Source organism: Podarcis gaigeae (genome assembly GCF_964106915.1).
Source record: "Podarcis gaigeae genome assembly, chromosome: 15".
NCBI classification, from domain to species: Eukaryota; Metazoa; Chordata; class Lepidosauria; order Squamata; family Lacertidae; genus Podarcis; species Podarcis gaigeae.
Window position 1 is genome coordinate 1,946,939 of NC_139692.1, and position 12,476 is coordinate 1,959,414.

The 12,476-nt window shown below is 46.2% G+C and overlaps 1 protein-coding gene across 4 annotated transcripts in view; it reads left to right on the plus strand.

Moving 5' to 3' along the window:
- The first annotated feature begins 2,540 nt into the window (after positions 1-2,540).
- PPP3CC (protein phosphatase 3 catalytic subunit gamma) overlaps positions 2,541-12,476 on the plus strand; it is a 78,039-nt gene continuing 68,103 nt past the window's right edge. For 3 of the 4 annotated variants that reach the window (XM_083713620.1, XM_083713622.1, XM_083713623.1), the window contains exon 1: positions 2,635-2,917. In XM_083713620.1, coding sequence (XP_083569746.1) covers positions 2,863-2,917 — 55 coding nt within the window. In that variant the 5' untranslated portion in view covers positions 2,635-2,862. Of the gene's footprint in view, positions 2,918-12,476 lie in introns of all 4 variants that reach the window. The other variant, XM_083713621.1, reaches the window with a different exon arrangement.

The following is a 12,476-nucleotide window of genomic DNA, read 5'->3' on the forward strand; positions in this document are numbered from 1 at the left end:
ATGTTGGGAAGGATTGAGGGTACAAGGAGAAGGGGACGGCAAAGGACAAGATGGCTGGACAGTGTTCTCGAAGCTACAAACATGAGTTTGACCAAACTGCAGGAGGCAGTGGAAGCCTGGAGTGCCTGGCGTGCTCTGGTCCAGGGGGTCACGAAGAGTCAGACACGACTAAACACCACCACCCTATGCCATGCTACTCTGGTGCTGATTGGAGTTGGAGGCACACAACACCTTGAGATCACCTGGGATGTTTTGGAGGAACATTTCGGAGCCAGGTATTGATTCATCTCAGCAATGTCTACATTAACTGGCAGTGGCTTTCCAGGAATTCAGGCAGGAGTCCTTTCCAGCCCTACCTGGGGATGTTGCCAAAAACTCAGAATGAACCTTGCTAGCTGCAATATATGAAATGCACTACATGGGCCCATAGTACCACATACAAGCATGTGCGTTAGAAATAAAATGTCTGTCACTCCATACTTTCCATCCCAATATATAATTCCTTGGGAACTAAGTGTGGAGACTGCTATCTTCAGGTTTAAATCTAATTATTTTTAAAGGGCTTATTTCAAAGGCAAACAAAGGAGCGAGAATAAGGCTGTGTACACACTATACATTTTAAACCTACTCTTACAATTCCCAGCAACATTAACAAACTACAGTACCCAGAATTATTTGAGGGAATGTTATTTGAATGTGTTTTAAATGTAGTGTGTGCACAACAAAAAAGAATGGGGAAGGGATCAAGCCCAGGACAGCATGACTATTAGAAGAAGAAGAAGAGTTTGGATTTGATATCCCGCTTTATCACTACCCAAAGAAGTCTCAAAGCGGCTGACATTCTCCTTTCCTTCCTCCCCCACAACAAACACTCTGTGAGGTGAGCGGGGCTGAGAGACTTCAAGGAAGTGTGACTGGCCCAAGGTCACCCAGCAGCTGCAGGTGGAGGAGCGGAGACGCGAACCCGGTTCCCCAGATTACGAGACTACCGCTCTGAACCACTACATTTATTAATTTATCTGCCATCTCACTTTTCATACAGATATTATGATTCCCAGAGCAGCTCACATTTCTTTATTTAGAGAGAGGCTGCGTCCTAAGGCTGACAAGCTAAAAAGCCAAAAAACACAACAGATCGGAAATGGAAGGAAAAGGTAGAAGAGGAGTTTGAATAAACTATTCCTATCAGGCAAGAACATAATTTCAGAATAAGGCACATAGAAAGCTGAAGGTTTCCCCCCTGCAACAACAAAATGAATTTTGTTAAATGAAACCGATACTGGGTTTTTTCCTCCAATGTGGCCCATGCCAGAGGGGAACAGGATAGTCTTGTTAGTCTGCTGTAGGGAAAATGGCAGCAGTCTGTGACAGCTCACAGTGTAATATTGCTGGTGTAAGCTTTTGCTAAGCCAGAGCCCATTTGGGGAGATGCCCCCTCTGTGAGGTTACAAGGAATTACCACTGATACAGGTCAGCAGGAGCAGATAAGTGGAAAGCCATTTTCCAGATGGGTAGCCCTGTTAAGTCTGTTACAGCACAAACCCAAAAGGCATCTTCATGGGGCAGCAGCGTTAAGTCTGTGGCAGCAAAAGAAATGAAGTCTCATGGCACTTTAAAGACTTGAATTTATTGTGGCATAAGCTTTGGTGGACTGCAGCCCACTTCGCAGCTTAGTAGACTTATTCAGGCACCCATTTGTGGACTAGATCCTGTTTTCTCAGCATTTGATTCTCAATTTGGTGCATTTGTGTTATGTATACGGAAGCACTCTCCACCAGTAGCAGTCAGGTTCAATCTGATCTGGATGGTGTACCTCACATCCATGGCTGCATCAGCCTATTCAATGAATAAAGCACAAGAAACCAGTAATTTGTAAACTAAACATGCTTCTTTACAGGGGCATCAACTTGAATAAAATATGGGGGGGGGGGAGGTAACTCCTGCCCCACATAATCGACCACATGACGCGGTGCACACACATCAAGGGGGGCTCAGCACCCTCAAATATTTTATGGCGGGACTGAAGACCCCTAGGAGTCGGCTCCCATGCTTCTTTATATGTGCAATTATATATCTATATGTAATACAGAAACTCTCTCCCCGAGCCTCTATCAAACAGGATTGCCAGCATCCTCAGCAGCCTTGAACCAAAGTAGAACAACCATTTGCAGCTCCCCACCGAGTTCCACGCGCAGGTCTCCGTCCTCGGAGCAAAGCTCGGGGTTTCTCGCAGACACACCTCGGGCGGCGAGCAGGAGCCTGGAGCGCGGCGCCCGGCTTTCCTCGCGGCTCCAGCGGCGCGTCTCCTAGCAACCCTGCTTCCCTTCAAAATGGCGGCCGGAGGGAGGGGAAACCCGGGGCCGCAGCTTCGTCACGTGACCCAAGGAACCCGCTCCGGCCGCCGCGCAGGCGCGAGCGAGGCCAATCGGAACGGGGGCGGCGGGCCCAGGCGGGGCCTGGCCGGGGGGGCTGGGCGCATGCGTAACGGCGCTGGGTGCGCGCTGGCGGGGGCGGGCGAGAGAGCGAGCAGAAGGAGCGAGGGGGTCGCCTGCGCCTGCGCGCCAGACGCCGAGAGACGGCGGCCTTGACAGCTTGCGCCTTGTGTGCCGTAGAAGGGGCGGGGGAGAGCGAGCGCGCATGCGTGGTAGGGGCAGCTTCGGGGGGCTCGGGTGGAGACAGCCGCCGCCGCCGCCGCCGCGGCACTGAGAGGATTCCCCCGTCCGCGCCTCCCTCCGCCCGCCCGCCCGCCCGCCCGCCTGGGCCTGCTCAGCCGCTGCCGTTGCCGCCGCCGCCGCCGGAGTCCCGGCCCCTCCCGCGGGGAGGCACGAAGGTCCCGGGAGCCGCGACGGGGCAGGCGGGACCATGTCCGGGCGCGCCCAGAGCGGCAAACTGTCCACGACGGAGCGCATCGTGAAGGGTGAGGGGCCGAGGGGGCTCCGGGGGGGGGCGGACTCGCCGCATCCTCGCTCCGTTTTTTGCCGAGGGGCATTTGAGGGAATGGGAATAGTAAGCCGGGATTAATCACAACAATCGTTCGTGAGGAGCTGCAGGATCCTGTGGCGATGGGGGCGGAAGGGCGGCCCTCGGCCTGCGCTGTGGGGCAGCGGGGAAGGGGGGGCGGCGGCAGCAGCAGCAGCAGCTGCCAGGCCCCCCCCCCATAGCGGTGGGGCGGAAGGGCAGGCGGGCCCTCGCCCCACAGAACTGCAGTTTCCCCATGGCTCAGGGTGGGGGATCCTGGCTGGGGCTGATCTGTCGAAGCCACGAAGCAAAGAGATGCGGGGGTGGGAGGTCTCTGGTGTCCTTTCGCTCTCAGGCAAGGGAGCTGCGAGGGGGCCGAGGAATGGGCTGGGTGGAGGGAAAAGACTGCCTGCCTCTGGGGAGTCCAAGGTGGTCCACTGCGAGGATGCGTGGAGGAACAAGGAGGTGGAGCTGTGACATGAATTAGGGGGGCAGAACTAGGGAGCTGCATGGAGACCGGACTGAGGGCTGGTGGTGACACCCTTGTGTGACAGTGACATTTCAAAGCCCTGTGCTACTTACAGCAACCTTTTTCTTTTTCATGTGCTTGTGGGGTGTTTGTGCAGCTGTTAAATGGGTACATAGGAGCAAAATGTGAAAACAATCTGTGTGGCAGGTAACAGCTGGGATGGGTGTGTGTGCGTGCGCTCAGGCGGGGTCATCAGGTCCCCATTACCAGTTGACTATGGTGCTTACAGGCATACTGCAACCTTTCTTTGCTGTTACTCTTTAAACCTTCCAGCTTTTCTTCAGCATGCTTCTTAATTTAATGGTCAGTGACCACCTAAACCCCCCTCCCCCATTTGTGTGCCTGAAACAGCACATGCTGTTTTAAAATAGCCAGTGATACTGGAAACAGTTAATAAGCAGGAGGGCAAAATGTTAATCGAGAAGCTGTTGGATTAGTGGGAGGCTTTTACAATGTAGATTTAGCTGTCCTAATTAATCTGATGCCAGCTATCATACCCCACGTATTGGGAAAAGATCTTTCATACACTCATTTGTTTAAATGTGCATGCTGCACCCTGCTAGCTGTTCAAGATAAACAACTTCAGCAATGCAGGTACTAGGAGAAGTTGGACATCAGAAATTGTTATGAGCAGCCAGTTTAGCTTTGATCTCTTCTGTTGCAGGTGTTAACTAGATCTCTGCCATGTTGTCTTGTAAGCGTTGTGGTTCATTATTCCAAGACTCCTATTGTTATCTGTTTTTCAAGTCCCAGTTTGAATGCTTGTATTGTATACAAGGTGTTCACCTCTGGTAAACAGTATTTTGAAAGATAGTTGATTGTTATTGAGCTGATGGGGTCTTGCAGTAATGCTGTAGTTGGCCAATAGGTGCAGAATTCCAGATAAAGGACCCCCCCCATTCCACTTTTATTTCTGATCCCCAGTCTCCCCTCCTTCCCCCCTTCCTATCATATGCTTATGAAGATTTTTTTAACACTTTTTTACACTTTACTTTTTGTGCTGCTGATGAGTGAGTAGTAGAAATTCAAGACTAATCTTGAGTATGTTCATTTGTTCTTACCATAGAATTTGGAGCTCTCACTTCAACATGCATTGAAAGAATTTAGAGGTGGGGAGAAAGAGAAATACTACCATTGAGCCTTGTTGTATTCACCTTGCTTGTATAAACAGAGGATGGCTTAAGAGTGGCAAGAACTAACTACCATACTTTTCCGTCTATCAGGCACCCCATGTATAAGACGCCCCTATTTGGGGGCACTCAAATTTAAGAAAATGGGGGGAGATGGCACAGAGTTGTTGAACTTTTTGTAGAGGATTGCCCAGAGTTGTTGAGCTTTTTTTGAGGGGGATTACCCAGGGTTGTTGAGCTTTTTTAAGGGGGGATTGCCGAAAATCGCTCACCCGCACACGTTGCTAAATCTGCCTCCTGTCTGTCGCTGACGCAGCAACCAATAACACACACAATAGCCGCTGACAGCCATGGCAGCAACCAATCAAACGTCCACCCTATGCACCATCCATGTATAAGACAACCCCCACTTTTTAGCATGATTTTTAAAGAATAAAACATAGTCTTATACACGGAAAAGTATGGTAATTGCTTTGATGTGACTCTGAGAGCTGTTTTGTGTAAGAATATAATACCTGATAGACTGGTCCTATGCATTCATGCTTGGAAATAAGTGTCATTGAATGCAATAGAGGTCACTTCAAAGTTAGCATGCACAGGATTGAGCTCTAAGGATGTGAACTTGGAGCTGGGAAGTCTCTTGTGGTGTTGGGGAGACAGAATTTTGGACTTGGACCAGAGATATATGTGTTCAAATCCCCACCCACTTACCCGCTTGGTGGTCTGGGGTAGTTGACAACTCTTGGCCTAACTGCTTGTAAAAGGAAAATGGAGAGGGAAATAGACTGCAGTATAATTAACTTTAGTCAATAGGTTTATGACCAGTTGTGGCCTGATATATGTCTAATGCAGGAGTCAGCAAACGTTTTCAGCAGGGGGCCGGACTATATTTTGGGGGGGAGGGGAATGAACGGCTGAGGCTAAGGAGAGGTGGCGGCTCCGGAGAAGCGGCACCAGGTGTGTGTGACTGGACTTTGGCGCTGGGTAAGCCCTGAGCCACCACCAACACAGGTGCCTTCTTGCAAAAAGGGAGGCAGACTCCCAAGTCCCCCAGAGACCCCTTTGACCATATCCACCCCTGACCTTTACACACTCAGAAAAAGGAAGGAAAAAACTAGGACTTCTTTAAAGCTGCTGCAACATGGGACTGCACAGCTCCTTCTGCAAAAAGTAGATGAGGGTGAGAGAGCGGCCAGGTGAAGCTTGAGGCATACATGGGAAGGTGCTTTTAAAAAAGCCCCAGTAGAGAGATCCCCACCCCCTCCTGCTTGCACACAAGTAGGAATGCGATTGGGGCTGCTCTGATAGGCAGCGTAAAGCCTCCCTTCCCAGCTGAGGGATCCCAACCTGAGAAGCCCATCTCCGCCTCCTGAGACGGCAACAGCTAGAGCGGCGGTGCCTGCAATGTTTCCTGTGACGGAAAGGGACTTGGGGTCTCTGGCGCCCACCTGCGTGCAGCCCCTCCCAGGAAAGGCCCTCCCCGCCCTGAGTAATTCCTGACTCCGCAGTGAGGCTGCATACCACATGGAGCCGCCTGAGCCAAAACGATTGCACCCCCCGCTGCTCACTCCTCTGTAGCACCTGGGCAATTGCCGGACGCCAGATTTAGAACCCTGCTGGGCCTGATCCAGCCCGGGGACCATAGTTTGCTGACCCGATCTAGTATATTAAGTAGTTCCAGAATTCAGTGAGAAAAAAATCACTATACAAGTGTACAGTGCGGAATGAGTGAAGCAGCATTTGAGATATAGAAGCATCTTAATGTTTTTTCTGTCTTCATCATGAGTTCCAATGTGATGAGTGTTTTGGTTCACACTCCTTCCTTCCAGTGTTGGCAGCAGACCCTATTTGAAGTAATTTTGGATGCCTGGGGCTCTATTTCTTTTAAGGCAAAATGATTGCAAGGTAATTTACTGTATCTGCTAAACTTATATTTGAGTTCTGGGGAGAAATCCAGACTTTGATCACTTTCTGGACTGAAAATGTCCGTCTTATTAAATATACAAGACTGTATTTGCTCCATATATTAATTTTTGCAAGTGACTTTGCAAACATTAGATCTTCTTTAAGCTATGCTATTTCTATCCTTTATGAAAACCAACACTTCCCCCATCAATTTACTTGGGCCCCTTTTCACATTTCTCATTCCAAGCACTGACCTTAGAAAATTCCATGCTGAGGATCAGTATCTTGTTTTACCATTGTCTTTATTTTAAAAAATATGAAGGAATATCTCTGAGGAGGTTTTTGGGATCTGACTCTTACAGAACTGATTCTACAACCTTGATGTAATTCTTGCAAACTTGACACTAAGAATATCTGACTTGCTGAACACTGAATAGAAGAAAGCAGCTCAATAAGAAACTTAATGCTGATTTCTCCCTTCCTGCCATTAGTCCTGTGGACACCTAAATCTATTTATACATGCAAATCATTTGTGAAATTTGGTGGAACCTTAGCACAGTTGCAGAAACTTGCAAATGCAAAGGACTAGCAACATATGTAAGCCAAGTTAAAATAAGTTTAGTAATGCCAGATGATAAAGCCACTGTCTTCATTCATTCATTCATCCATTCATTTCAAACATGGGGCTTAAAAACTGAATAGACCATGAGTATGGAGTTTCCTCCCCAGTTGATAACTGCCCTCCTCCAGGTGAGAAAAGAACATCTCCTTATGGATTGTCTTATGACAATCTCAGTGTATGATAGCCATGGTTTTAGGTTAGTGTGTGCTGAATTCCAGCCACATTGGTGCACAGCGAAACTGTCTGAAAGGGCAGGGTTTAATCCGTTTGACTTTTCATGTGTTTCTACAGGCATTGTCCTTGACCCAACTGTCTGCAAATCAGAGATGATTGCATGAGGAGACATTTACATACAAGGTGGACAAGAGCACAAGATAGAGCAATAAGCATTACATCCAACCTGGGAATTGTGGTTTGTTGCACTGAAACCACAGTTGAAAACCCCAGAACAACCCCTGGCTTCGCATAATGGTTTGTTTAGAAGGAAAGAAACCATGATCTTCATTTCAGATGTACTGTAATACTAAGTTAGGAATTGTGGTCTGTTAGGGGAGGAGCAAAGCAGGAGCCATCTTGGCACTAACTATGGTTTACAGTGACATGCAAACATAGTCACTGGTTCGCCAGAAGTGGCTTAGTCATGCTGGCCACATGACCCGGAAGCTGTACATCAGCTTCCTCGGCCAGTAAAGCAAGATGAGCACCACAACCCCAGAGTCGTCCACGACTGGACCTAATGGTCAGGGGTCCCTTTACCCTTTACCGCAAAAGGGCACTTTTGTGTATAACTCCTTCACTTATAAAACATGAGATATATTCTGCAAATTAGATTACTCATGGTATTGGTTTTCATATGCAATTGTGCAAAAGCGGATGAGAGAAGATTGAAATTCCATCCATGCTGCAACATCTCAAAGCAGTTTTACTTGTAAGTTTTGTAAACTTGTAAAAGTATTGGGTTTTGCTTGGTCATAGCTTAATGATCGAAATATGAAAGGCTTGATTCTTTATCAGTTATAGTAGGCTTCCAGTAATTCATTGTAAAACACTGGAATTTGGCTGCTATAGGCAAATGCTGTATCATAAATTGATGTTATAAGACATCTACTGTAACAATTACGTTTGAAACCAAAATTATTCCAAGTGCCACTGCTTAGCTAGTGAGTTTTAGTTTTAAGCTTTTCTGACGGCCTTTTTCTGTAATGCAGCAGACCTTTAGTGAGCAAATTGGTCACCTAAAATATAGTTCCATATTACAATGGAGCTTAAAAATGGCTTTTTTGGAGCATACTTGATTGAGCAATAACACCAAGTTTCCATTTGCTGTCATTTCAAATAACCAGTGAGGGGCTCTTGATTGAGTTGGGAGAGCGTTGGGAGTCCCAGATATTAGAACCAATCAAAGAATCATAGTCAGAAGAGATATTGGAGATCATCTAGTTACCCAGCTGCTCAGCACAGAGCTGGAATCTTTTTATTGTTTGATTTATTTGAAGTATATATACACAGGTCTTCAGTCCAAAAAGAGCCTTAACAATGATCAATAAATAGACGTATGGTCTTGAGTGTATAATCTAGGCACAACACAAAGGGATTTACAGAGGTAGCAGGTACAGTGGTACCTTGGGTTGCAGATGCTTCAGGTTACAGACGTTTCAGGTTACAGACTCCGCTAACCCAGAAATAGTACCTCGGGTTAAGAACTTTGCTTCAAGATGAGAACAGAAATCGTGCTCCGGGGGCGTGGCGGCAGCGGGAGGCCCCATTAGCTAAAGTGGTACCTCAGATTAAGAACAGTTTCAGGTTAAGAACAGACCTCCAGAACGAATCAAGTTCTTAACGCGAGGTAAAAAGGTAAAGGTAAAGGTACCCCTGCCCGTACGGGCCAGTCTTGCCAGACTCTGGGGTTGTGCGCCCATCTCACTTAAGAGGCCAGGGGCCAGCGCTGTCCGGAGACACTTCCGGGTCACGTGGCCAGCGTGACATCGCTGCTCTGGCGAGCCAGAGCCGCACACGGAAACGCCGTTTACCTTCCCGCTGGTAAGCGGTCCCTATTTATCTACTTGCACCCGGAGGTGCTTTCGAACTGCTAGGTTGGCAGGCGCTGGGACCGAGCAGCGGGAGCGCACCCCGCCGCAGGGATTCGAACCGCCGACCTTTCGATCGGCAAGTCCTAGGTGCTGAGGCTTTAACCCACAGCGCCACCTGCGTCCCAACGCGAGGTACCACTGTATAAATCAGATTTAGACTCTACTTCTACTCTACTTTTGCTTCATAATTTAGAATGCTATAGTGCTAGACCACCCTTTCTAGGAACATTGTGGCAAAACTGAAACATTTTGTGATACCGGTTAGTGGTGCCAAACTGAGGGTCATTGAAAATCAAAAGGGATGCCCAAAGGCCCATTTCCTGCCTTTTCCCCCTGACAGGGACTCAATGTGGCTTACAGAAAAAAATAGGAATAGCTATGACAGAGGGAAGGGGAACAATCATTAACAAACATTTAAACATTAATAAAATTAAAATCATCTATCTATTAGATCTATCTATCATCTATCTATCTATCTATCTATCATCTATCTATCTAATCTATTAAAACATATACATACGGTAATTACCAGCCTTTTCATTAAAAGCAGTCAGTTCCAAAAAGCCTTTTGGAACAAGAAAGTCTTCACCTGCTAGTGGAAAGACAACAAGGAGGGAGCCCATCAAACTTCTCTATGGAGGGAACTCCAAAGTCCAGGAGCAGCCACCGAGAAGGCCCTCTCCTGCATCCCTACCAAGTGTGCCTGTGAGAGTGGTGGGACTGAGAGAAGGGCCTCCCTGGAAGATCTCAGAGCCCAGGCAGGATCATATGAGGAAATAAGCTCTTTCAAATAGCCTGGGCCTACGCTGTATTCTTCTTTTTCTTTGGTGATCACTTGTAGCCGAGTAAGATTGTCTTCTATGAACACAGTCTTAACGGTGTGTCCGCATGTGACTGTGGAGGCCAATTCTGGATCCACATGTCCTTCCACAGTGGGGACAGAGGTGCCTTCATCTGAGCTCCTTTCTTCCTTTGGTCCTGAATTTGTGCTTCTTCAAAGTCCATGATGCCTTTGGTAGAGGCTGTTCTCCAATTGGAGCACTCACAGGCCAGTGTTTCCCACCCAATTATCTGTTCTTATACTTCAGTTTTAAAGATTTATTTTTATTTAAAGACACTTGGGAGTGTCTTTAAACCTCTTTTGCTGTCCTCCAGCATTTCACTTTCCATTCTTAAGTTCAGAACAGAATGCAGTTGTACCCAGGAGCTTCCTTCAGCCACTCAGAAGCTGCGCTTTGGTTTTCGAACGTTTTGGAAGTTGAACTGACTTCCGGAATGGATTCTGTTTGCCTTCCAAGGTATGACTGTAGTTGCTTTGGAAGGCGATAATCAGGCATCCGAACAACATGAGCAGTCCAACAAAGTTGATGTTGAAGAATCATTGCTTCAACACTGGTGTTCTTTGCTTTTTCCAGTACACTGACATTAGTTTGCCTGTCTTCCCAAGTGATATATAATTTTTTCCAGAGACCCCGTGGATGGAATTTTTTGAGGAGTTGGAGATGGCACTTATAAGTGGTCAGTGTCATAACCAGCACTTTAAATTGTTCCTGGAAGCAGACCAGTAGCCAGGGGAGCTGTTGTACTGAGTGACTGGGATGCTGCCTACAGCCAGCCCTGGCTAACAATCTGGCTGCAGTTTTTTGAGCCACTTGAAGTTTCTGAGCACTTTTCTAAGGCAGCCCCAGGTAGAGTGTGTTTCAGTAATTCTAACGGGATATAACTAAGGCATGTGTCACTGTGGCCAAACTGTTTCTATAGCAGTGTTTTTACATCACATTGTTAACCATTCACCCTGGTGCAGATCTTAGACCCTAGATTTATAGCTCGAAATGAGGACAGAATTGCGATTATATATGACTAAATTAATAACAAGCAGTAGTTTTAGGGCTTGAAGTTGGAAAATTACATATAAATGTTGCAAAATACAGAACAACTTTGTGTATTTGGTCCCGTCAGGGAATGGCTCAATTGCAATGGCAAGGATATAACCAACATGCTACACTGCTGTCGAAAGAATTGCATTGGCTACCAGTTAGTTCAAGGTATTGGTTTTGGTGTATAAAGCCCTACACATCTTGGCACCAGATACCTGAAATGTTGTTTCATTCACCCCGAACATACTCAGTTGATCACTGCATTCTAAAATAAAGGCCTCTTGCCGGTGCCATCTTATAAGGAGGTCTGTTCTGCACAAGGTTAGAATCAGTCCATTAGTGTTGTGGCATCTACCCTTTGGGATTCCTTCGCCTTGAAGGAATGTTCCGTCTGTGTTGTCTTTTCAGTGCCTCCAAAAGACCTTCCTCTTCCAACAAGCCTTTTAAGCTGTGATCTTTTCCCAGTCTGCATCTGTACTGAATTATTCTTAAGATTTTTTGTGTTTGTTTGTTTTTTATTGCTTATAACAAAATCCTTTTGGAGGAATGGCGGGAAATAAATAATCTGTCACTCTCTCTCAGCCCAAACTAGAATGCTTATGAAAATAAAATGATAATGGAGAGAACCACAAGTTATTGAAAGAGGAGCAAGATAAATATATCTGTGACAATGAACAGAATAAAAACGTTTTGGCGATGATTGATAATATGTAATGAGATGGATTGGGATATAAATAAAAAATGGCTTCAGGATACACTATTTTGTCTAGTTAATGACATTTGCTGTGTATGCTTATCTAGTATTGAAGAGGTCAGTGGTGATAAAACTTAACCAAATATCCATGGATATATTGCTACTCAATTGCATGAAAACCTTGTTTATTTCTGGGGGTTTTCTGTTTCCATTAAATAATGTTGAGGGTACTGAAAATCCAAAAAGCTGCTTTAGTTCTGATTTCTTTTTTATGTTTTACAAATTCCTTGGGATACAAGTTCCTGTGCCATATGACATAATGCTTTTAGAATTTTTTTGAAACCAAGAAGTTCTATAGGCAAAATGTTGTATGGCGACTCAGGTGGAGGGCAGCAATTGAGGAGATGGAGGAGACAACTCACTTTAAAAAACCCCCACTAGACTTCCTTAACTGTGAAGGACTATTTCTGTGATGCTTTGAATTCTGGATAATAAACCTTTCCTTTTGTTTGCTATCTTAAAAGATGACAATAGAAACCATCATCCCCCCCTCTATTTTCCCAGCTGGCAAAAACAAAGGCATCATTGGATTATCTTTAAACCACAGCAGTTTGCAGCTCTATCTCTAACACTGGGTATATATTTAGTCATTATTTGAATGTAGTTTTACT